We start from the raw sequence: 26,306 nt of genomic DNA, 5'->3' as shown, positions 1-26,306 counted from the left end.
GTGGGATGGGTCAGGGGACATATCAAACCACCTGTAGTTCTCAAAAACCATGACTTGTTTTAGTTAATTTCCACTTTATGAACAGGAGTTAGTTTTTACTCCCCTCTCAACACCTCCATTTTCAGGCAGGACAGACTTGCATAATTTCCCCCAAACTGAAAGATCGAAAACAGAATGTGAACCCATACCCCTAGATGTGGTCCTTACTTACTCCCTAGCTCTGTTCCTAATTCTGTTTCCTCAACTGACTGAGCCAGAAACCTGGGCCTCATACTACACTCCTTCCATCCTCTCCCTTCTCACTGTCCCACATGCAACCAGTGATGGAATTCCACCACCCTCCTCCCCACTGCCACCAACAGTGCCCTACTCCAGGCACTCCAGGCACTCCCACTCTCTCCCAAACCACGACACCCACATCTCACTGAAGCCCAGTCACATTCTCTCCAATCATCCCCCCTGCTGCAGCCACAGGGACATCCACAACACATCCACTGGCACCATACTCGGCTGCCTCCACTTTCTGGTGACCTTGGACCTCCACAGAATGTCATGGGACACTCTAGAAGACTTGCGCTTTGCCACTTCTTTTCCCAGCCCTGTATTTTAAGCTCCAGGAACAATAAGCTACTTACAGCTCCCTGCACACTCCAACCCATCTCACACTCCTGTGTATCCTCTCCCACAAAGCCTATCCAAACTCTGAGTTCAGGCCTCCTCTCCAAGAAGTTGCCTCTGACCCCTTCTGGGTACCTCCTCTGCACTCTTTTGTTACTACAATCATTGCCCTGTATGGAAATTATCTGTTTCTGTCTATATATAACAGGACTCCACATTACCCTTAAAGGCAAGGAAGGCACCATCACTGTATGCTGGTGTATCACATCACTGTACGCACATGCTTAGGTGTTCCATATTTGTAGGATATACTGGCTGAAAAGCATCCGTGGTTTTCTGGATCCCAAGGCCTTTAGAATTTGGCAAGGGATACAATTAAAACACATGCAAATCATGATGAGCTGCAGACAGCACCAACATTTAAAACATTACACTGCTGCTTGGGAACTGAAGTATTCCCAAATAACTAAAAAAGTACATGTTGAGGGGTGATACAGAGTTTATTGAATTAGATTTTTCTATTTACAACTGAGATCACATCTACATACTATTTTGCTAGTCTACATGGGTACATTAAATCCTAACAAGTTTAGACTTACAATGAATGGGCTCAATCATACAAAAACACACACACACTCACACTAATTGTTTTAAAACAGTAGTGCATACATTATACTCCTCCTATAAAGCCAGCTTTGATTAAAAACTGCTAGTTTCAAAGATCAGTCTGATTTTGAAGATGAACCAAGAGACACACTGTATGATTCTAAAATCTATTTTAGCAATTTTATACATTTGCGATCTTATTGGACTACAGTATATGTTTTTTAAAAAGGACACTGACGAGGGGCACCATCTGGTGTTAACTTTAACCGCAGCTGGTTTCCTCCCCCTCCCCCCCAAAAACTTCTGGCCCGAGTTCTCCATCATGAAGACTGAAAGGGCCCAGTGATACTCTGGCAGCAGCCCCATTACTGCATGGAGGTAACAGAAGCAGGCCCAGGCCTTCCTTTGATTCTCCCACACTATGCAACCTGCAAATGGTTCTGAAATTAGAACATATACTGCTAGACTTAAAAACTTAGGGACATGGAGAGTCAGCTAGACTAGAGGAAAAGAAAATCGTAGGTGGGTAGGGAAGTAGGTGGGCACGTGAAGAGCCAAGCTGCTTTGTCCAACACCTGTGTGCTTTAACTAAATGAACTCAGGCCGCCAATGCAGTCGACCTGCTCAATTCACCTTCCAAATCAGAATAACAAGACTAAAAAGCTCAGGCTTGCGTGTTCTACTATGCATAGGTTCCGCCAGTGATGAGGAGCTCATAAGCAGGATCTCTACTCCTTCTGCACAACACGATGCACGCGCACAACATGCCCAGCAGCTGTGGGAAGAAAACAACAGGAGGAAAAAGAAGGCTGAAGACCCTCTCATAGCAAATGTGTATTTCTTGGTTGGCAATGGAGCTGTTTCAAGGTTCTGCAGTAACAACAGGAACAGAAACAATTTCTAAGGAAAACATTATCTTTTTAGGAACCAACTTTTAGTTCCCCTGTCTCACACCTAAGAACAATACATGGGGAGCAGAAACACAAGACTCTCCTCCTGCCATCCCACTCTTAATCAACAACGGTGCTCTAAAAAAGAACTTTCTGCAATGATGAAAACATTCTATATCTGAGCTGTCAAACATGGCAGCCACGAACCACATGGGGCTACTGAGCACCTGAAATGTCCCCAGTGCAACTGCAGAATTATGTTTTTTATTTTATTTAGATTAATCTGAACTTGGGACACATGTAACTGGCTAGTGGCTACCATACTGGACAGCAAAAGTCTAGGGAACGGAAAGACCAAGACTATGTGTATTAAGGAAACTTACTGGTGGTCTTTTTAGGCATCTGGATTTGGGGACACAGGCTTTATTAACAATCCACAAAATTCAGTACATGAATAGCCCAAAAGCCCTATGGTGGAAAACTAATCTTGATGCCAAAAAATTGGTTTGAAGGTTTTTGTCTCTTTCATAATTATTTACTATTTTTGAAATCCCGATTTGGCTCTGGGGTACTATACACACATTACTTTTTAAAGGTCACTCTTCCTTCATCATTTTATTTTAATAAGTCCTAATCCTTCTGTGGCAGCAAACTGGAATTGTAATAAAGTCATGCCACGTTATTTTGAATAAGCAAGAGGATTAAAATGGATTAAAGAGAAAACGATTCTAGAATTTTGACCTGGCTTCTTACAAAATATAAATCGTAACCAAAGAGCTAAGTAAGAGTAAGTTAATTTGCTGTTCTAACTTTTCATTGGCAGTGAAAGGTCTCAGTTACTGGATTTTAAAAGGCAAGGCTTTCTGTACAAATGGGGTTAATCAATTTCAACAAAATGTACTGGATCCATAAACACGTTCTCAAAGTCTGAAGTGGAAGATTACTAATGAGACACAATACACAGAGAATAAGGATGTCCTCAGTCTGAATTCTCCATGGTATAAAAGTCACACACTCCAATCTCCGCCCTCAATTAGCCCACCTTCTTTCTACCCATTCAGGATATATATTTGCTGCTTAAATCCATCAGTTTCATTATATCAATATTTGCTAAGTGCAATAACAGCACAAAGCACCTTGAAGACATTCTAAAAGTGGATATTATTAAAATTCAATAAATATCTTTAGCCACTTCTGGACATGTTTTGTATCTAATTTAAAGAAATACATTTCAATTCACTGTACATCTTCAAAATATTCTTAGAACAGCTATAAAATCAAACACAATTATGTTCCCAGGGAATGTTAAACTGAGCAATAAAAATGCTAAGCTCAGAAATTACTGATTTTCTGGAAAAAAAAAAAATCTCTCTTCCCATCCCACTTCCCTCAGATTCCTTTCAGTTGGTTAACTTCTACTGAAGGAGTCCGCATTCTCAAATGGGGTCTAAAATAAGCATCATTTCTTTTTCCTGACTTTTATTTCAATTAAGTCAACTTGTACTGATTTTAAAACAACTAAAAAAGCTTGAAAAAAACCTACTCATGCTTGGGAATGAGTCTGTTTACAAACATTAAGCTCTACACATTAACTTCTTACGGTCCAAACCTCATCACTAAGTACTACAGGCTCGCTTCCAAAGCTCTGCTATACAGAAATTTCACTAATTATTAAAATTTTCCAACAACAGACTTTGAAATATTTTAACTCCAGAGTTATTTCTTGCAATAAAAATTTCCCCTGCAATATTCAAGTCATGAGAGCTAATCTGCACTTAGTCTAAATATAACACCAAGCAACTACAAAAAATGATTGCTAAAGAGAGAGGCAAGTGGTGATTAAAAAAAACGACTGCCAAGGATTAAATGTTCTAGAATATACTGTGTAGGGGGCATTATGGGAAAATAGGTATTGTTATACAAGGTTTTGGAACTGCACACTGGAAACAAACTTTTCTAAGAAAAATGTGGAAATACCTGTCAAAAAGCCACGGACTCCTCAACTTCATAGCTGCAAAGTTTTGCTACAGACTTTGTACAAGCATACAGAGGTTATCCACTACTTGCATTTCTATATAGCAAGACTTATATAAATGCCCATTAATGTAAATTAAATTATAAAGTATGTCCCCAAAATGGAATACTATGCAGCCACAGTGAGACACAAGAAGAAACCAGAGGTTACATACCATATGGTTCCATTTATATATTGAAATGACAAAATTTTAGAAATGGAGAACAGATCAGTGGTTCCCAGGGTATGAGGGGAGGAGGCACAGGATGGAGGCAGGTGCAGTTAATTACAAAAGGGTAGTAGGTGGGGACGCCTGTGTGGCTCAGTTGGTTGGACGACTGCCTTCGGCTCAGGTCATGATCCCGGAGTCCCAGGATTGAGTCCCACATCGGGCTCCCAGCTCCACAAGGGTCTGCTTCTCTCTCTGACCTTCTCCTCGCTCATGCTCTCTCTCATTGTCTCTCTCTCAAATAAATAAGTAAAATCTTTAAAAAAAAAAAAAAAGGGCACTAGGTGGAATCACTGTGGTGGTAGAACTGTTGAGTATCTTGATCGTGGTGGTGGATACGGGAACCACGTCATAAAACTACACAGAACCGAATATACAAAAATAGAAATGAAAAATCTGTATAAAATTGGTGGATTATATCAGTGCCAATACCCTGGTTGTGATACAGTATAGTTTTGAAAGGTACCACTGAGGGAAACTGGACAAAGCACACAAGGACTGAGGGAGGCTTACATTTTTCTAAATTTATATCATCTGAAAAGAATTCTATCAAATGGGTAAACTTAACACTTTTAAAAAAGTTAACAATTAAGATTTAATTTCCTCTAAAATAAAAACAAAACAAAACCTAGTCCTTCAAGAATTAGCTTCCCAAGCCTTGGTTTAAATTTTCTAACTAAGAATTACTTCAAATATTTCTTTAAAAGTGTGTCAGAATCAAGCCAGGGTCCTGGGATCAAGCCCTACATCACGCTCCCTTGCTTGAAGCATAAGAGATCACTGATCTTTGAGTTATTTTTGCCTTTGATCAGGTTTTCCACACCGAGGGCACCAATCTAAATCAGATTCTGAGTATCAAAAGTTGAGAAAACTTACAGGTGCTCTTTTAAAAAAGAAAACATATTAGGGAAAACTCACTATTTCAACTCTATGTTTTTTTCCCTTAAAACCAAAGTTCTTAAATTTTCAAAACCACTAGGTTTTGAGTCTGTGAAAGTTCTGAATCCTTGACTGAGTTTTGCTGAACTGAACACATCAAATCTTTATCAGCCGTTACCTAAAATCAGGGTGATTTAAGTATAAAATGCGCATGAGAAGGCATACATAAGTTAAGAGACTAGTTAAAATATTTATTAGCCCTCACTGAAAAATACTTACTGAAGCAATATCTGCCTGGTTAATAAGCGTAACTAGATGAGGGACATAGCTGAAGTAACGATTTTCATCGGTCTTCTTTATACATGCTGCATATTTCATGATCACAAGCACCTTACAGTTTCAAAGATTTTTGTCACATGGTAGTATGTGCTGATTTAGTAACACAAATAAAATCATTAAGAATGCACAGACCAGGATTTCCCTTGGGAAAAAAGACCTCCCTTATGTTTCATTATTTTTAGCTAAATGAATGTGTTTGCTCAATCAAAATATGAAATAACATGCCTGCTGATCAACATATTACTATCCTGAGCCACAAAGTAAATGCTTAGAAGGGCAGAGACCATAGCAAATAAAGAGCTAGGCTTTTTAATGAATCATTTCAGAGCTGTTTGAATACCAGCAAAGTAAACAATCACCTTTTTGCCATTTTAAAAGGCATTTCCCATCAAATACACTAGCTTTTGTTCAAATATACAGAGAGCAGGAAACCCAAGCAACTTAAACTAGCAATTACATTGGTTTTATCTAACAATTAAAAGATACCTACACTTTCTTAAAACAGATTCTCTAGACTTAAAGCATATTTCAAGAACTACCAAAAGAACACTCTGAGAACTAGATCTGACACAAAGGATTCTCAATCATTTCAAACAATTGGCTGTTCCTCAGTTTAAGATTCCTCTGACATAATCCCTAAGATATACTGTATACACCTGAGAAACTAGCAATGTAGTTTTAATAAGCAGAAAAATAGCTATCTTTCTTCTTTGTTTTCAGGTAAAGGATAAGGATGTGGGGGGGTTGGTGGGAGGGGAGGAAGGAGTAGATAAAGTGAGAAGTAATTAAACAGTCACCAGCTACTTTGAGCATGCCATTATCAGGTAGGAAAAAGACTGTAGGAGTTGGTAAAACAAGCCCCTTCAGCTACCCATTTGCAGAGGTGCCAAGTGATGACGTGGACTCCTTGATGGCTGTCAGTGTGAAAAAACTAAGTCCACAAATACAAAAGAGGTTAGAGCCTCAGTTTTCACTTGGTCTTTTCTTCTGTAAAGCAAAGAAAGTGTTTCTACTAGTTTAAGAGACTATACTGTAGTCAGTTCTTGCTTTACATACATGGACATACAAAACCCTTGAGGACAGAAAAGCAAGCAGAAGAAATAGTACAAAAAGAAAGAAAGCTTTCTATTTTCAAAGTGACATTTTAAAAAATTTTTAAAATTTAAATTTTTAAAATTTTTAAAATTTTTAAAAATTCTGTTAAGTTCTATTAAAATACCTCCCAAGAATACACTGGGACTGGGAACAGTATGTATTTTGAACAGGCCACTCACTAATCAAGTCAAGAATATAAAGCAAAGTCCCCTCAGACACAGTCCCCACATCCAGATCTCTGGTTTCTTAGAACCATTTTGGGTCTAGGTTTAGAGACAGGAAATGGAAGATGTTGGAAATTGGTGGCCTATTTCTCAATCACGTCCAAGTTATCTATATACACCAAGTTTTAACAGCATTTAATGGTTAAAACCATTCTCGGCTGACATTAGGGAATCAGCACACTCTCATAACAACTCCCCAGCTGGCTGCACTTACCTGAATAGCTGCGAATGCCAGCGCGGCCCAGATAACATGCATCATGATTTCTTGTAGCTTCTTCACAACTAGAGCTTCGCATCCCTGAAACACACAATCATTCTCATTAGAAGTCTTTTTTAAAAGTGCAAGCTGCAAGGTTGAATATTATTACTTAGTGGTGGAAATGGAAATAACAGAAACCCAAAGAGGGAGAGACAATGCATTTAAAAAGAATTTACAATAACATAAAACAACATTACAGACAAGCAAAAGAGCACAGAAAGGGTGTTCTAGGTAAAGACAATTCACAGAGAAAAACAGGCTACCAAGCTAGATTCAAGTCTTAACCAAGAAACCAAATTTACCTCGGCATAGAGGTCGGTGGGGTGGGCCAGACTGCCATTACAGCTGCTGGCGCTCTCTCTGCAGCAGCTCAGCGGGACACTCTGGTTTTTGGTTTCTTTGAACCAGTCTGTGTTTTCCCAGTCTGAATAGTTGTGAATTCCACAACAGTGCAACTTGTGGGGAAGAGAACAGAAATATCGGTCCTCAAAAGACACACATATCTGTGTTGAACTTTATAATTTTGCACACTGCAGAGCTTCAATCTACTCTAGACCAAGGAGGTCCAATAAAATTTGCTGTAATGATTGAAATGTTCTGTGTCTGCATGTTCAACATGTTAGCCACTAGCCACTGGAGGCTACTGAGCACTTAAAATGTGGCTATGATGACTAAGGAACTGAATTTTAATTTAAATAGCCACATATGACTAGTAATTTTAGAACCTCCACATGAAAAGCATATTACCCACAAGAGGTAATTTATAGCTAAGAAAAATCTTCATATCTTACATGTTAAAAATCTGGTTCTGAATTAAATATTATTTCTAATGACAACGTGCTTCAAATATTTTCTCTGAAATGTCTGGGATTTGCTTTAAGATAATCTAGCAAAGCCAAGTGGAGTAAAGATGAAATAAGACTGACAAAAACTAACAATTTGGGGGTAGGTTTATAGGTACTATACTATTCTACCTTCATGTATTTCAAATTGTCCTTCCACACCACCCCCCCCCCCCCCCCCCCCCCCCCCCCCCCCCCCCCCCCCCCCCGCTATCTTTCCTGGTCTTGCTTTCTAAATGTATATGAAAAACCTTTTACCACCTCTGAAGTCCCTCGAGGCACCCACCTTTCCTATTGACCATACCCTTCTTCAATTATCACCTTCCTGGCTAATTATTTATTTATTTATTTTGGTTAAAAAGTCAAATTCTTCTTATCTAGTTTTGATTAGGTGATAGTGGAAAAAACTTTTCAAGGGTGAAAGTAAAAATATTAGACACATCATGAAGCTAACCATGGCTATGAAAATACATGTCTAATTTACATAGTAATAGAGTTTAAGGTTGACCTGACAATAACTGGCCTTCAAAAAGAAATTCACCTCAGGAGAGCTCACCTGTCTTTGTACATAATCAATAGCCCGGCTAGCAGCGTCCGGGTTGGTTCCATTGTAGGTCTTATACACTTTCTGAATGCTGCGATCAACCTCATTTTCCACCTGAATCAAAACAAAGAACTCAGTCCCTTAATAATACTGGTAAAATTAACATTTGTCAAGGCTCCAGCTAAAGTACCTAACTAACATGTATGGCAAGTTGCCAGATAGCTCTGTGAATTTCTCATTAAAAAAAAAATTTTCTCCCTTCCTGTCTCCACAGAAATTCAGATGAAAATTCAGACATATTACATCACAGATTAAAACCATCCAAAGAGAAGATTGTGTGCAAGATGGCAGATTAACAATCTATTCAAGAGGGAGAAAGCAGCTGAACCCTGAGACAGATACTGTAAATTATATTGTAAATTATGGAAGGCAGTTCCATTTCAAATAAACTTTTAGTGGGCTGGACTTGCCCATTTTCCTTTCCAAAGGGAGGTAAAATAAAAGATCTTTAAGCTCCCCCTCCCCTTTGGAACAAATACCAACAAGCTTTCCATTTTATTTATTCAATGTTTAGATTTGGCTAAGTATGCAAAAGTAATCAGCAAGTTAAAAAAAAAAATCAGTTCTTAAAAGTGGCCTTTTATGAAAAAAGTGCAGTTCAATGTGTGAATGAGGAGACAGGAAATAAACTTAACTTATTGCTGTCAATCACTAAAGTGGCAAGAAAGTGTCATTTAGTAAAATTTGCTTGTACCAGATTCTCCTTACCCTTCTAAGATGATTAGACCTACTTAGTAATTATACCAGTTACGTGATACAACTATAAAGTTGATAACCAGTAGGGGTATAATCCGATGCATTCCTTTTTGGGGGCACAGCTGCCCTGGTGCCTTATGTATCAATGGTCTGAATATTAAACTGGCATATTATGCCTTTGATTTAAAACTGTAAATTACATTAGGAATACTTCTACTATGTCTTTATCATAGCTTTAAAGTTATACTCCAATTAATTAATTTAAGGCAGATTGTTTAGCCTTAAATGGTACTGTAGGTAGAGAGCAAAAACAGGCAAAATAGAAACAAAGGTGAAAGAAAAGAGGAAGTGACTAAGAAAGAGGAAAGGGACAAGAAGAGAGTGGCTGGCAATGGCTCTCTTGGTGTTCAAGTTGGAGGGACCCCTTGCTCTTCCGGACGGGCATAGATGGTAGGATCTGAACTAACAATTATCTTTTTCTAAGTCCAGAACCAAGGCATTTTTTTTAAAGAGGCAAAGGAAAATGAAGTCCTCATTAGTTCTTCGAAAGTCCTTTAGTTCTTCTAAAACAGAAAGCAGAAAACTTATATGTAGTCCTCTCATACAGGGCATTTATGGGCTGAGGAAATCTGAACAAACTTCTCAGCTGACCAACTATTCATCTGCAGCTCATTCTGAGGTAAAGAAAGTTAAATACTCACAAATTAGAACAGCAGAACACTTTGTTATATTAAATAAGACCAGGCGCCTTGACAATTTTTTTTATTCAATCCATCACCCAATTCATCTATTATCATAACACCTTGCCACTGCTGGACAAAGATGACTGCCTCACCCTAAAGGAATTCGGAGTCCCCAGACTAGATCTTTTGAAGATACACTGTAGCAGAATCCAACAAGGGGAAAAGAGAGAAAACTATCTTGTTCAGAAATCATTTGCTTGTTGGTTTAATGCTTCTATTATCCTGCCTCAAATGAGGAAAGTGAATTATGATCAGATATTACAACAGCCTCTAATTTAAGCTCCAGAAGGATTTTACAAAGGGCTGTAACATCTCTCCCATGTGGAACAGTCACTAGGGTGTGCCTATAAAGTTTAGTTAACGGTTAGCTGGAAATTCTTCATGAACAAATCAACCACATGAAATAGCCTGAGGTTAAAAGTGGGCCTGGATGAATCCAATTTTAAAATGAATCCTTCCTTCAGCAGACAGCTGAAATGTAATGTAGCTGATAGCTGAAAATTCTCTAGCATATCTTGGGTTGAGAATATATGGGACAGTAGAAAAACCCTTTGGCTCATCTCTATTCTTTGAGTTCCAGAGATTTATGTCATATATTAATTTATACATACAAAACCCCTGTGTTGTTCAAAGGTCAACTGGGTGAGCTGGGTATATATATGGGTACCCATATACATATATTTGTCAAATATAGTTTGAAATCCAAGCAGCCCATCTATGATTTTGACAAAGTTCTAAAACCATTCCTAACAAATATTTGTGGAATAAAGGACCTAATCATGACCTAAATTGACTTTCACATACTCTCTCAATCCAAAGAATATCTTGTGCTTTTCATTATTACCTCACATGTAAAAATCAGTGGCAAAGGCAGTTATACTGTATTTAACAAATGGAGAAGCCTCCCATGGTAAGGAGTACTTGGTTGGTAAACTGAGAAAGTCCATAAAAATCACAGGCTTTTAAAAAAGTAAACATTTTCATTTAGCTTAAAGCACAGAAATCTATACTTCACACTGATCTTATGATGCAAGCCTGTCTTGTCTTTGCATAAGATTCACTGATTAGAACACTTTATCATTTGTTCTGCACAAATCACATCCTTAATATACTGACAGTACTTCCAGTTCTTTAAACTGTTGAAACATTGCAACAAAATCAAAGTGTAGAATCTATTAAATATTAATAAATTTCCCCTAAAGCTATACAGTGATCATACCCATATGTGATTTGATCAAAAATGTTTTAGTGACCACTTGTTTTTACCAAGTCTCTTCAAATTGTCTAATTTTCTTTCTTTTTTTTTTTTTTTTAAGATTTATTTAACAGAGAGAGAGATCACAAGCAGGCAGAGAGAGAGGGGGAAGCAGACTCCCCGCTGAGCAGAGAGCCCGACATGGGGCTCGATCCCAGGACCCTGAGACCACGACCCAAGCTGAAGGCAGAGGCTTAACCCACTGAGCCACCCAGGCACCCCCAATTTTTTTTTGTGTACTCGTTTTTTTAATAAACTTAGTATCTAACTAACTACATAATTACACTAACAACTACTCGGGAGTACACTTGCATCAGGCCTGATAGCTCACAGCCAGCCCTGGTTCCTTCCCCATGTTCTCTCACAGAACCTTCCTCTAACAGAATCCATGTACACTGAATTCCATTTTTGCATGTGCTTCTCACAAGACCCCAAATTACACAGCACACAATACATTACAGAAAAAAATTACTGTGGTAGAAAAATACATAAAAACTGAAATAAGTAAGCTTTCAGGAGACTTCCTGAGATCAGAAGCCACATTTAAACATAATCTTAGATGCCTACATAGGTATCTTCAATGGAAAGAAGTGTTCAGAAAGAGCCTGAAATGTTGCAGTATTCTTTTTTTTTTAAAGAGTTCCTTTTCCTTACTTATTTGAGAAAGAGCACACAAGCAGGGGGAGGGGCAGAGGGAGAGAGAAGCAGGCTCCCTGCTGAACAGAGAGCCTGATGTGGGACTCAATCCCAGGATCCTAGGATAATGACCTGAGCCAAAGGTAGACACTTAATGACTGGGCCACCCAAGCGCCCCTGCTGCAGTATTCTTAAACATAAAACAAAAGCTCAGTTCTCTGGTATGTATTCTTTATTAAGCCAGGAAACTGGACTTGTGTTTACTAAATGCATTTTGTTTTCTTAAACACACACACACACACACACAAAATGAAGGCAAAACTGACATCTAACATTATATTAGTTTCAGCATGGTTTAAACTTTTTATGTGGCAAAATGATCGCCATAATAAGTCTAATTAATTCTTTCACCATATATAAGATTTCTTCATTGTGATAAGAGAACTTTTAAGATCTATTCCCTTAGGGGCGCCTGGTTGGCTCAGTGGGTTAAAGCCTCTCCCTTTGGCTCAGGTCATGATCCCACGGTGCTGGGATGGAGCCCCACATAGGGCTCTCAGCTCACTGGGGAGACTGCTTCCCTTCCTCTCTCTCTGCCTGCCTCTCTGCCTACTTGTGATCTCTGTCAAATAAATAAATCAAATCTTAAAAAAAAAAAAAAAAAGATCTACTCCCTTAGCAACTTTCAGACATGCATTACAGTATTACTGACTTTAGTTGCCATGCTGTACATTATATTCCCATGACTGACTTAAGTTTATAACTGGAAGTTTGTACCTTTTGTCCCTCCACCCATTTTACCCAACCTCCCACAAATGGCAACCGCCAATCTGTTCTCTGTGCAATTTCTAATGAACTTTAGATATTAAAAGCAGTGACTAAACTGAAGTAAGGCAAAAGAACATGTTTATTCTGATAAAATGAATTTGTTCTATTTCACTTGAAACACTTAAGCTGCCTTTTAAAACATACAAGTTACAGTAGACAACATACCTTTGCTCTGTAAACGTATCCCAAAACCACTACAACAACTTCTGTGACAAAAACCAAGAGTAGGATGATGACAAACTGTAAGGAAGAAAACAGTGTCAAAGTTAAATACAAACTGCTCTAAATAGTCTTGATATAAAAACAGTTACCTGAGTAACTGCTAGAAGACAAGTGCTAATTCTGTTTCAACCGTAAGAGCCAAAGAGTCTACGGAGTTTCATGCTCGATTCAAGCCAGTAATACAAACAAAATGTTCCCACATACCATGATGACACACACAGTCAGTAAAGTGCTAACTTACCGTGGCAAGTCCACAGCGGCTTTCTCGGATTGTGGCGCAGCAGCCAATTAGGCCAATAATGAAAAGCAGGGCTCCTACAGCTATGATCACTACTGCAGGGATGAGAGTATACACATCTTCAAAGAAGTGGTCATAGTCATCATAAGTGATAAAGACATAGGCTCCCACATAGCATAAAATTCCAGCTGCCCCCTGTAGAAAACAAGATCAGAGCACTGGTAAAAATCTTTAAGCTCTGTTAGTAAAGTGTTCCTACAATTTCTTAGTAGGTTATCATTTAATGAGATTTGCCATCACTTTAAAAAAAATTTTTTATTAACATATAATGTATTATTTGCTCCAGGGGTACAGGTCTATGAATCGCTGGGCTTACACATTTCACAGCACTCACCATAGCACATACCCTCCCCAATGTCCATAACCCAGCCACCCTGTCCCTACCTCCCCAACCCCCAGCAACCCTCAGTTTGTCTCCTGAGATTAAGAGTTTCTTATGGTTTGTTTCCCTCCCTATCCCATATTGTTTCGTTTTTTCCTTCCCTAACCCCCACCATCACTTTTAAATCTACTCATACACTTTTTTTTTTTTTACAGTGAAGCTGAAAAATCTATTATTCATTAGTAAGAACACTTCCTTACTAAAGTTGAAAAGTTTCCCAAACGCTGCCTTCTTTTCAATAACTGATGGTTTGGTTAAGATCAAGAAACCATGAATCCAATAAATATTGTCAAAAACAAACTCTCCCGTCCCCAAACACACAACAAAGGCTTATATGCAACTCAATTACAGGTCTACCACAGATCAGTGGGGTGGTGGGGTCTGACTTTGCTCATTGTAGTTGCCCTCAATGAATGAAAAAAATTATGTACGAGTTATGTACAAGTGGCAGAGCCAGGATTTGAATCCAGGCAATCTAACTCTAAAATCTGCACTTCTAACCTTTATCCACCTACTTGGAAAAAGAAAATACAATAATAGTTAGTAATCTGAATCTCCATTTTCAAAAAAAACTTACTGTCCTAAGACTGCAATAGTAAAGCCAGAAGGCTCAGTTAACTAAAGAACTTTGCAAACCCTTCAATTTATTCTTTAGAATGGTACTTCTCAAACTCTAAAGTTAACAGGAATCAGGTGAGGACCTTATTAAACTGCAGACTCTGATTCAGTAGGTCTGGGGTTGGGGCCTGAGACTCAGCATTTCCAAATTCCCAGATGACGCTGATGCTGCTGGTTCTTGCACTACACTTTGGAAAACAAAGTTTTCTACAGGGAAAGTGAGTGCAGAAAGTCACAGAATAGAGATCTATCTTATTTCGGCTCTGCTCCATACACCATTCTCCAACTGCAGTTTTATATGCATTCTCCTCTCCTCTATCATTGTCATTTTGTTATCATTTTGTACCTGCTCAATGCTGACAGCTTAATGCCATGTGTTTATATGTGAATGATCAAATGCAGTGTGAGGCTAAGTGTTAAAACACCTAGTGTAATGAATTATCATTTGTAGAACACTTTGAGACTTTCACAGGAAAAGAATGGTTTCACTGTCCTTTAAAATTTAACACATACATCATTAATCTCCAAACTAGAAAACAACCTCCACAATGATATTAGAAATATCATTAACTCTTTCAACCTAAACACGCAGTTTTTTTCTCCAGTCTATGGGACACATTTAGTTTGGGCAAACCAGATCAAGACAAAACAGATCAAGCTCGGTTAAAATCAGAATGAGGCAAAATAAGGCCCCTGATGAACAAAGCTGCTGCTCCCCGCTCCTCACCTCAGATTCCATTAGCCTACATACACCCTAAGAGAAAACTGTTACACCCAAACGTACACATATTCTCTCGTTTCTTTACCTCTCTGCTGTACTCTTTAGAATGCCCTATCCACACCTGCCTGAGGACTCCTTGTTGTCTATTAAGATGCAGGTTCTTGGCCTTTTCAGGCTGGATTAGGTGCCCTTTATGCACTCCCACATCACCTGGCTCTAACAGAGTATTTATTACAACTGTTGCAACTTAAATATGTCTCATTGCACACATGCAGACACACACACAACTGCAGTAACCATACATGTCTCAGCACACCTTTAGGGCACAAATTTTGCCCATCTGTCTTTTAGCCTTATATCACCACCCAGCACCTTAGAACGGTGTCTGGCGCAATCAAAATTTATTGAGTATAATTCATCTCATCCTTTCCCTTGAAATCGCACACCTCCCTTTTCTATCATAAGCTTTGGTTTTTGGTTTTTTCTCTTCGGTCTAATTTTATAGTTTTTAGTTCACTATTCAAACATGATCTGGCAACTTAATCTGGTTTACTAAATTCCTGATGGTCATCACATCCAGAATAGATTTTTAGTTTATAAATGCTGAACTTACAGCAACCATGCCTGTTCAAAAGTTCTCAGAGGTCACTGACATACTTACTTAGGGGGTATATTATTATGGGATGAAGGCAGGCCTAGGAAAGGGAAAAGAAGAAAAATAGCTTAATAGTTTGGGTGCATTAATTACAGAAGTACATGGGCTACTTAACATTCTTACCAAAGAAAAACATTCTTTCTTTTATTTTTTAGATTTATTTATTAATCGAGAAGGACAGAGCGCATGCACATGCACTTATGAGCAGTGGGAAGCACAGAGTGAGAGAATCTCAAGCAGACTCCCTGCCGAGCAGGGACTCAGGGCTCAATCTCACCCCCAAGATCATGAGCTGAGATGAAATCAAGAGTAGGATGCTCAAATGGCTGAGCCACCCAGGCACCCCAATACTATTATTTTTTTTTACTATATATGTGTGGGATAAATACACACATGTATGTACACACACATATTTTGCTAAAGTAAATATCTTCAGTCCTCAACTGAATTAGAATCCTAAATATGAATCAATCAAATTTTGTCCAGTTTGTCTTCATTAATCATCTTTCATTCCTTTGGATTCTTAGCTTTTCTTACACTAAAAGGTAATTTTTATTTTTTAGAAAGCTTAATTAAAATAAATTTGATCTTCTAATAAATGAAATTTTAGCCTACAGAAATCTGAATGAAAACAAGATAAAACTGGAAGAGATATGTATTCAATTAATCTGAAGCACAGATACTAAAGTACTTGCATTTTAAATACAAAATGATGAGCCTTTCGCCTAAAGAGACTCACAATTGGTGTTCCCTGGGAATAGGCCAAGAGAAATACTTCCAGTGCGGCCACCCTTCACCCAGACTGAAGCACTCAACTGAAAGTGAGACTTTGAGGAAGCAGAAAAACCAACCAACAGCAGATATGACCAAACATGTAACAAATGCAATGGAAGGCTAGCAGGAGATGCCATCTGCAAGGCTGCCTATTTTTTTCCGAATTGACTTGAGAGCAGTATCTTTTCCAAGGCCGCAAACCAGTCAATAGCCAATTCACACAGCAGAGTTGAGAACATAATAGAACTCTGTTTTGAACACATAGTGGGAAACAACTTAGTAGTTGCACACACAAATTAGAAACTACACTGATTGCTGGTGAGTATATAAATCAAAGGACTCGTAACAGCCTTGTTTCCTAAATTGAAGACAACTTCAAAATTTTCTTTTGATATCTGTATACAGTGTTTATATTTTAAGTTGCATAATAAGCAACTTATGAAATGACATCAGTTTCTTTGAAAATATGGAGTGGGTATCCGAACACTAGCTGAAGGCCTAAAAACAATACGCAACTTCCTCAATGACTCTAACCACCGGTATGAAAAACATAGGTAGAGCAGTATGGCATACAGAGAGGAAGTTATAAGTAATTCCTAACTAGTATGCAGTCGTCACACAGATGTTTAATATAAGAATTACGGCTAAAAAAAAAAAAAAAGAATTATGGCTATAAGAAAGGCTAAAAGGTACGCTGGGTTAAAATCCTGCTTTTGAAGGGTCATGATGGGATTGGGATCTATCAAAGGATCTGGGCTTTGCCAACAAAGCAGCTGCAGAGGGGGAGGAGGTGCCACAGAAGAGGAGATGAAATGCAGAACTTGGAAGAAACTGCACTGCACTGCTTTAGTCACTGCTGAAAAAAATCTGAGCCTCGAAGGAGGATTTGTGCCAGGACAGTATACTAAAAATATTCATCCTTTTTCCAAAGACATGAAGGGAAATTTAAAGGAAAGGCTGAGGGCTGAAACTATCAAAAGAATAATTTTTTAAAAACTATTCTTCCTTATCTTTTAAAAAACTCATGCCCTAAATTAAGCCACAGAATTTTAAAATTATAGGAGAGAGTGTGCTTTTCCATACCAAGCTGTTCTCTAAAAACTAAAGCTATCTTGCTATCAAATTTTGGAAGCAGAATTCCAGAAGTATGATATTCATTTTATCCTTTTACCCTTCTACTACATACACACAAATGTAAGGTCTCTTTAAAGTAAAACATTTCATTCTTAAGATTGCTTTTTCTATAGTTTAGAAACTATAAGCTATATAAAACTATAGTAGGGGTTTTTTGCTTTGTTCTGTTTCTATTTTTCAAAACTTCTGTGAAAGAAATAGCTGAAAAAATGCTGAAATCCACAAAACTACTAAATTCTTTCAGAAGAAGGAATATGAAACAAAAGGGGGCACATCATGCACAGTACAACTTGGCGAGGGAATGTGACACTATCAGCCTTGTTAAAAGCTAGGGAATAAAACAGCTCTGTTGTGAAAAGTGTACCTATATGGAAGTTTAGAAATGTGACGGTGAAAGAATCCCATAGAACATTTTGGTGAAGATAAAGCAAAGAACAGAAGTGATTTTCTTACACTGGTATAGTCATTGATTCATGTCCAGAACTGGCAAGAATCTCAAGACAGTGTACAGATGAAGGACCATGTGACGTCATTCAGCTAAAATCACAATGTTTGACAAGTTCTTATCCACCTGTGTGAACTGCTCCTTCAGACTAATTTTTGCCTCAAAGAATCAATTGGTAAAATAAAAGTGATTGGGATATTGGGAGAAAAAACAATCAAGAAAAGGCAAGGTGAAAAACACTGTGTACTCTAGACTTTTTAAGAAAGCAGATTTCAAAAAGAAAGCAGAGGGTAAAAATACAAGTAGAAATCCATCTTATGTACATCTTTTAACATTTAATTCAGTTTCCTGTACACTGAAAGAAAGAGAGAAAGAGGAAAGAAAGAACGAACGAACGAGCAGGCCAAGCTATATTCAAAGATGCGTGAGGGTACAGAGAAATGAACCCTCAGGCCAGAGTAGAGATTAACACAGAATAATCTTTTTGGAAAGCAATCTGGCAACACATACTAGCCTCCGTATTTATGATTTCACATCTATTAATTCCACTTCTAGGAATCTATCCTTACGAAAATAAGTCAGATGGAAACAAAGAATTTGTATGGAAGGTATGTTCCTCAAAATGTTATAATATTGTAACAAAATTATAGCAAAACAAAAGAAAAAACCCTGGCATCCAGAGGTATACTTGGCATTAAAGCTTTTAAATATTTTGTTAAAGCATAATTAATAATAATAACTAATAATGTAATGTGCTAAGGGGAAACCATACATCACATACAGACATTAAAAAACAGTAAATTTTGTCTCTGCATGTGGAATTATGGTGATATTAGTTTGTTTTCTTAAAATACTTTTTAGTATCATCTTTAAAAAGCAAATATATTATTTGCATAATCAGAAAAGTAAAATATTTATATACTTTTTAAAGATTTTACTTATTTATCTGTCAGAGACAGAGCACAAGCAGGGGAAGCAGCAGGCAGAGGGAGGAGCAGACTCCCTGCTGAACAAGGAGCCTAATGTGGGACTTGATCCCAGGACCCTGAGATCATGGCCTGACCTGAAGACAGACGCTTAACCGACTGAGCCACCCAGGCATCCCAAAATATTTAAAAATTATATCTGAAATTCAGATTTTGTTGTTCTCTCACAAATGAATTCCTCTATCTGCCCTTAACCACCAACATAAAATAGGCATCTCTTCCACCCCAAATACTTTAGGGACCTCTGCCAATCTCCTCTGCTTATCACTTTTTTCTGGTCTACCTGCCTTTGACTCATCTTCAGATGTTTTCTGATTACCTAACACAATTCTGATTCTTTCAGTACACGTTATCCTTCCATCCCACCCCCATCACCACATAAACATCACCTTTCAAGGAGACAAAGTAAAAAAAAAAAAAGAAAGAAAAAATTCCTTAGGGTTGCAAGGTTTTGACAATAAGCGACTTCTGCCATCAATATCTGTATCACTGCATTACTGTCATCATTCTTAAAGAAATATCTTAATCCTTTCGCACCACTAAGGTGATATGCCAGAGGTCATGTTCCTCAATTCTGCCCTATTTTAATTTTCTGTATTCCGTTTTTTTATGCCATTGTTTATCTAGTTTAACAAAGTTGTTCACCTAATCCAATTTATAGCTACCAGCTGAAAGACACAAAAGGGTGGTAATGAAATTGGAGATGAAACAGTTACCAGAGCCAGATTATTTTAACAGCATGGAAACTGGCTATTTTCAGACTGTAGGGCTCCAAGGGTCATCTGAGAAGCATGGAATTTAAACATGCATTTTCTTCCTGAGATCTTCTGTCCCCACAATCTACTCTGACTATAAAAAGAATCAGTTATTACTATAGGAGCCTGAGATGCATAAACTTTATAGTTTGTCCGTATTAGGTGTTATGTATTTAATCAGTAGAAACAACAATGTAAGATACAATATCTTGGCATTTACTATATACCACCTTTAGTAAATTAAAAACAAATTTATAAACACAAGTAATTTTTCTCATCACCTGATTCTACCAAATTATTAAGGTAGGGGAAGGAGAAGACATAAAGGAAGACTTGAGACTGCCCATAAGATTTATTTGACAGGGAGAGAAGGAGGAAGGTACACCTAGAAATTAAATTCAATAAAGTATTAGAAGAGTTTGCCTATCTGCTCCCTCACCCCATGGGCTGTTAGAAAATATGGACCATCTTTTTGGTTTTTGTACTTCTTAGAAACAAGTAAAGCACAGATATTCAACAAGCATTTATGAGTGAATGATTCTTAGGGTATACCTGTCTGGTGCAAGTGTAAATTTTATGGAATATGTTTTCTGCAAAAATCCTAGAATGAACTGGATCTTACGGAACAAAATCCATGAAAATATTTCAATGCGTGATAAATATTCTAAAAAGCTAAGAAACAACCTATTCCTTAAATTCCAACTAAAAAGAACACGCCTGCATTTGGTCATCTGACTGATTCCAAGTTCCCAATGCTGAGTTCTTTCAGTCAATAATTACTCAGAGCCACAAGGCACTTGATCAGTGGACAGATGACTCTAAACGAATTAAGACCGGAAACATTCAATTTCTTAACTGCCAAACACAAGGTGAGAAATAGGTCTCCTGTTATGTACCATGACTAGCTTACTGTCAAAGTTAGCTTTTCTTTTGGTGAATTAAAAAAACAATAATGGGGGGAAAAATCTGTTAGCTGAAGGTGACACAGTCTTTGTCAGAGCAGTCATTCATGATGATAGAAATATGGGAAACAGAGAAGTGAATTCCAGGATGCCTGATCAAAGTTCCAGTTTAAAAGTATCAGCCCCCAACCCAAATGCCTAAGAAGTGCTGGAAAACACAAAATATGTATGTATAAGGAGATTTCTGTCAAGAAGTTTTCCTTGAAATATTTCATTATAATTTTTTTTGAAACAAAAACACGAATGTATAGTTAAATCTTCTTTTGGTAATTTACCAAAAGAAAATATACCAAGTATATTTTTACCATTAGGCGTACAGGCTGTTCCCTGCTTTAAATGCCTTCATCACCCCCAAATCACCCCAAATCAGCTCCTCCTTATACTCCAGATTACATTTCACCTCTTCAGGGAAGCCTTCTTTGCCAACATTAAGCAGCCATTCACTCACTCACTCTGTGATATCACCATGTTTTAACTGTCTGCATAATCACATCAGTATCTGATATTTTTCTTGCTTATTTTTGCTTGCTCCTCTAAAAAGAAAGTTCTGTAAGAATAAGATCTTCACTGTCTTTTCCATTATTTTATCAATAAAATAAGCACAAACTAAATGCCCAAGTATCTGTGCTATATTTAACAAAGGAACTTTCCTTAATTATATATATTCAGATGGAAGTATGATGTGAAGCTTTTTTTAAAAAGATAAATCTTAAAGGTTACATATGGCTTTCAAATATGATTTGTATGTATAGGGGACTACATATAAGTGAATGATGATTAGTGAAGGTGCCACATTCTGAAGTTACTTATAAAGGCACTTAAAAAGTGTCTGACCTTCGTGTCATACTTCCTACTCCACAGATGTTTTAGCATTATTATTGCCTCTCACACAAATGAAAAACAAAAAGTCCAAACAGATATGACACATTATATATTCTACAAGCATGGACAAAGTTTTGTCTTGTAGTCCCTATAATGGCCAAGACACATATCAGCAAAATAAATACAAGCCAACTGGCTTTTTCTTACAGGGTAGAAAAAGTAAAGGCAATTTGTGTAATATGGAACTTGACTGAATACTCAACCAATTTCCCAGAATAAAACCTGAAAATTAAAAAGTACTGATTTAAACTTATTTTAGATGAGCCCTCCTCTGGGTCAGATCAAATGACCCACTGAATTAAGAATCCTTTCTGACCTTGGTACAAAGGTGCAGTTTACAGAAGAGGCATTAGTTCTTTAAATATTTCATTATAAATTGAAGACTATTCCATTAGTCTTCAGCATTTAGTCATGTACCTCAAACACTCCAGTCTTTCATAAATTATCATGGCCTAGCACTAATACGCTTACATGTAAAAAATAGAAATTCAAGTTGTACACCTGACTTCACTTGTCCCAAATTATCTTTCAAGTTACAGGCCCTAACATTCTGGAATTTGGTAAGGAACTCTCTAGTTCCATGAGGACAGCCTTCAGGATTTTAGTAACAATTGTTCCCCCTTTTAGTTTGTGCCTTTCCACAGTTAATCTTCTTAGACTGCACAGTCCAAAAGGATACAGACCAAGTCAACATTAACAATTTAAAACTGTCAGATCATTTAGCGCCAAGCCTAGGTATTTCAGGTACATATCTAGTTCCACAGCTCATTGAACAAACTGTCAACTAAAACAGGATTATCAAGATATTAAAAGGTATAGTTTATTTTTTTTAAAGATTTTATTTATTTATTTGACAGAGAGATCATAAGTAGGCAGAGAGGCAGGCGAGAGGCTGGGGGAAGGGGGGAAGCAGGCACCTACTGAGCAGAGAGCCCGATGCAGGCCTTGATCCCAGGACCCAGGACCTGATCATGACCTAAGGCAGAGGCTTAACCCACCCAGGCACCCTTAAAAGGTATAGTTTAAAGATCTTGCAAAAGCAATTAATCCACAGTCAGCCATTATCCACAAAAGCCATTACCATCTGATAGTGAATAGGCGGTGCTACAGAACTATAAAGTCTTTAAAAAGTTGCCCAAGGGAACCTAGGTAAACTTTTTATATACTCTATGCAGGCAATGTTTATTCTTCCGTGTGTGTGTGTGTGTGTGTGTGTGTGTGTGTGTGTGTGTTAAGGCATTAAACGGAGGGAGGGGCAGCTATTTAAGAATACACTTAGGGGTGGCAGGGAGCCTACTTCTCCCTCTCTCTCTGCCTGCCTCTCTGCCTACTTGTGATCTCTGCCGGTCAAATAAATAAATTTTTAAAAACCTTAAAAAAAAAAAAAAAAGAATACACTTATTAGGGGCATCTGCATGGCTCAGTCATTAAGCATCTGCCTTTGGCCCAGGTCACGATCCCAGGATCCTGGGATCGAGCTCCACATCAGGCTCCCTGTTCATTGGGAAGCCTGCTTCTTCCTCTCCCACTCCCCCTGCTTATGTTCCCTCTCTCGCTGCGTCTCCCTGCCAAAATGAATAAATAAAGTCTTAAAAAAAAAAAAAAAAGAATACACTTATTAGAACTGAAGAATGCATTACAAATTCTCAGAACCAGTTAACATCTGTTGTATGTACTTCCTCGTAATGACCTAATTTTTTAAACTGACAAGTCACTGTACTTTACATGATGGTACAGGCTCTAACCAAGGTTAAAATTAGTATGGTTTAGAGAAGTGACTCTAACCTGGCTAATGAGTTCCTTCCCCCTTCCAAATCTTTTAAAAGATTTGCTCTAATATCACGGGCTCCAGAGTATAAGACAACCTGGGTTTGAACACAGACTCTGCCACACCTTGGGTGTGCAACTTCACCTCAGTAATCCTTAATGCCCTCATCTGTAAAATATGCATAAGAATATTTACTGCCAGATGGGGTTACTGTGAGAACAGCACTGTAAATTGCTCAGCACAATGCCTGGGTGTAATAAGTACTCAAATGTTAGTTATTACCAGCATCATCAGATTCCAACGATCTGTCCTTAAACCAATCCTTTAGTGGGAGACACATCTAATACTGTTTCCTCATTAGTTACCTTCCACTAATCCTGCTCTAAGCCACAATCTCCCCCTTGCATGTCTGCTTAACTTATCACAGCTCACAAAAGCTTTACTATCCTACTAACCTAGAAAAATGATATTTTTACTACACAGTATGACTTTAGCCTTGGCAATAACCCACTATGACAAGCACAACTGAAATTCAATCTAACCTTTCTTTACAGAAGTACCAGTAGTACATATACTTACACCATTTCTAAAGATTCATGAGCAATCACTTAGAATTAACTGATATTTCAGAGTAAATGAAAATTTAATTATCTTTTAGTTGTTTTTAAAGATTTATTTATTTGAGAGAGAAAATGCCCAGAACTGGGAGGGAGAGAGGGAGAGAATCCCAAGCAGGCGCCCCACAAGTGAGAGCTGGGCTGAGCTCAGGGCTCAATCTTGGGACCCTGAGATCATGACCTGAGCCAAATCAAGAGTCGGATGCTTAGCCAAATGAGCCACCCAATCGCCCCCCAAAATTTAAAGAAAATGGTTCCTGTATTTTTTTTTAAAGATTTTATTTATTTATTTGACAGAGAGAGATCACAAGTAGGCAGAGAGGCAGGCAGAGAGAGGAGGAAGCAGACTCCCTGCTGAGCAGAGAGCCCGATGTGGGGCTCGATCCCAGGACGCTGAGATCATGACCTGAACCGAAGGCAGTGGCTTAATCCACTGAGCCACCCAGGCGCTCCGGTTCCTGTATTTTAAATATTGTGTCACATTAACAATAATTCCAGTCCATGAGACTGAATAATCTAGAATTCACTTGATAGTTTGTTTTTCAGAATCAAATAGCTACACCCATAAAAATCCCAAGAAACTGTAAAGGGTACAAAACCAAGTCTTTGCCTAAGTACCTTATTATCTAATAGAGTATCTCTCACTTGAAGATCCCTGAAAAATTCTTCTACCTTTTAAAAAGGTTTGTAACTCAAACTACAGTATGAGAAACACTGCTCTAATTGGAAGAGGTCATAGAAACCCCAATGTCACCTGGGTAATTTTGATACTAGCAGGTACTAGCAGGACCCTTTCCATCACACCATAAATAACCTAAAAGACTCCCTGGCAATATTTGTGTGTAGTGCCTTATTATATATAATTATCCTTTTATGCTATAGCAGTCAGAACATGAAAAGTTTCATCCTCTGTTGAGGTGGGGGCGTGTAAGAAGGCAAGGATTCTTTCCAAATGAGGTGTGTGTGTGAGAAATTGTTGAATGGGGACATACAAAAGTATGGGAAGTGGGAATGTTCAAGAAGTGTCTGGGGTCTGGACAGTAAGTGTTTAAGAGCATGACCAGTCATGAAGAAGGAAAGGTGACTGAAGACTTCTGCTGCAATACCAAGAGGAGATTGAACCTTATTGTACTGCTGAAGACTTTTTCGGGGGGGGGGGGGGGGGGGGCGTTGTTTTTTTAAATAAAACGATGTGAGGGAAGAAATGCTTAATTTATCAGGGTGCAAGGTCCAAATGGACTAGAGGGTGGAGAGTGATAGGAACAACACCAGTTACTACAAAAGTTCCTGGTGAGATAAGAACCTGAACTGCCATGAAGTGGTTATAAACACCCCTTTCTTTGGGGGCGTGTCCAAAAAACCCCCATAAGCCACCTTTTGCTGAAAGTGAACTCACTGCTTTCAAAATCTTTTGACATCCGAATCCTATGTAACCAGGGCTTATGATCTCCGGTTACGCACGACCAGTGACCAAAACAAATATACCGATTTTCTTGGGCAAAGAATGATCTGGCTTATCAAGTAGAGACCTTTCAGTTTTCTGGGCGGGTAACCAGCTAAGCAGTTCTCTACACACAAAGAGCAGTAAGTCAAAATCCCTTCAACCCTGAGTCGCTAGCGTCCCCGCGGAGCCACACGTTTGCTCACACGCCTCGGTGCTGCCACTGGAGCTACGGGGGCTCCGGGCCCTGACAAAGAAGCAGAGCCTGACCCGTTGGGGAGTATCCTATTTCGAGCCTGAGGTCCTGAAAGAATCTGCAGTGAGAGCCCGCCATGGAGCAGGCTGGTCCAGGGGGAGGGCCGCAGCCTCACAGCCCGGAGCCCCTGGCGTGGAGCCAGCGGGCCAGAGACCGGAGCCCCCGGCGCGGAGGCCGCCGGAAGCCCCTGAGGGCTTCCCTTCTCCGCCCTCCGTCCCAGCCCAAGAGGAAGCCTCCGCCGCCGGGCCCCGTCGCCCGCAAGCTCGTCACCGCTGTCACCGCTGCCCCCGCAGCGCCGGGCCCGTCGAGCGCCTCAGTAGAGGCCTCCCCTGGGCCGCGCCGCCGGCCCCTCGCCCTTCCCCGCCCGTCGGCCCCGCTCACCCAGAAGATGAGGTTGAGAAACACCAGCACGGTCTTAGAGGAGGTGATGCCGCACTGGCCCATGGCGCCGGCGGCCCGCGAGGGCCCTGCTCGGCGAGCGGGATACGCTCACCGAGCGCGGCGGCAATGGCGGCGCCTCTCCACTGGTAAGTGCCCGGCCTGCGCGGCGTTCACCGCAGCCCCCGGTGCCGTCGCGCAGCCCCGGCCCCAGCAAGCACCTCGCTTCTTCGCGCAGCCGCCGCAGATCCCCAG

At 39.0% G+C, this 26,306-nt stretch overlaps 1 protein-coding gene across 2 annotated transcripts; it reads right to left on the bottom strand.

Moving 5' to 3' along the window:
• Positions 1 to 1,099: 1,099 nt before the first annotated feature.
• Positions 1,100 to 26,298, bottom strand: TSPAN3 (tetraspanin 3). Of its 2 annotated transcripts, none has more exons than XM_032865121.1 (7): positions 26,055 to 26,298; positions 13,221 to 13,412; positions 12,923 to 12,997; positions 8,552 to 8,653; positions 7,456 to 7,608; positions 7,109 to 7,192; positions 1,100 to 1,999 (listed from the first exon to the last, which is right to left on the bottom strand). In XM_032865121.1, exons 1-7 carry the CDS (start codon positions 26,115 to 26,117, stop codon positions 1,907 to 1,909), a joined length of 762 nt encoding a protein of 253 aa, XP_032721012.1. In that variant the 5' UTR covers positions 26,118 to 26,298; the 3' UTR covers positions 1,100 to 1,906. The 2 variants fall into 2 exon arrangements, with proteins under 2 accessions (XP_032721012.1, XP_032721013.1); XM_032865122.1 differs by lacking the exon at positions 26,055 to 26,298 and having other exon boundaries at positions 13,221 to 13,291; positions 13,333 to 13,390.
• Between the last annotated feature and the right edge of the window lie 8 nt (positions 26,299 to 26,306).

Source organism: Lontra canadensis, unplaced genomic scaffold (assembly GCF_010015895.1).
Source record: "Lontra canadensis isolate GAN:19392208 unplaced genomic scaffold, GSC_riverotter_1.0 scaffold28, whole genome shotgun sequence".
Taxonomy (NCBI): Eukaryota; Metazoa; Chordata; class Mammalia; order Carnivora; family Mustelidae; genus Lontra; species Lontra canadensis.
This window is presented reverse-complemented; position numbering and strand designations above follow the sequence as displayed.

Excerpts from the sequence above, each read along its gene's own strand:
- TSPAN3 (XM_032865121.1), bottom strand. The coding sequence starts at position 26,117 with ATGGGCCAGTGCGGCATCACCTCCTCTAAGACCGTGCTGGTGTTTCTC. Across the intron at positions 12,998-13,220 it reads GCCGCTGTGGACTTGCCACG|TTTGTCATCATCCTACTCTT; the intron begins GTAAGTTAGCAC and ends TCTTCCTTACAG. Across the intron at positions 7,193-7,455 it reads CCACCGACCTCTATGCCGAG|GGATGCGAAGCTCTAGTTGT; the intron begins GTAAATTTGGTT and ends TGTGTGTTTCAG.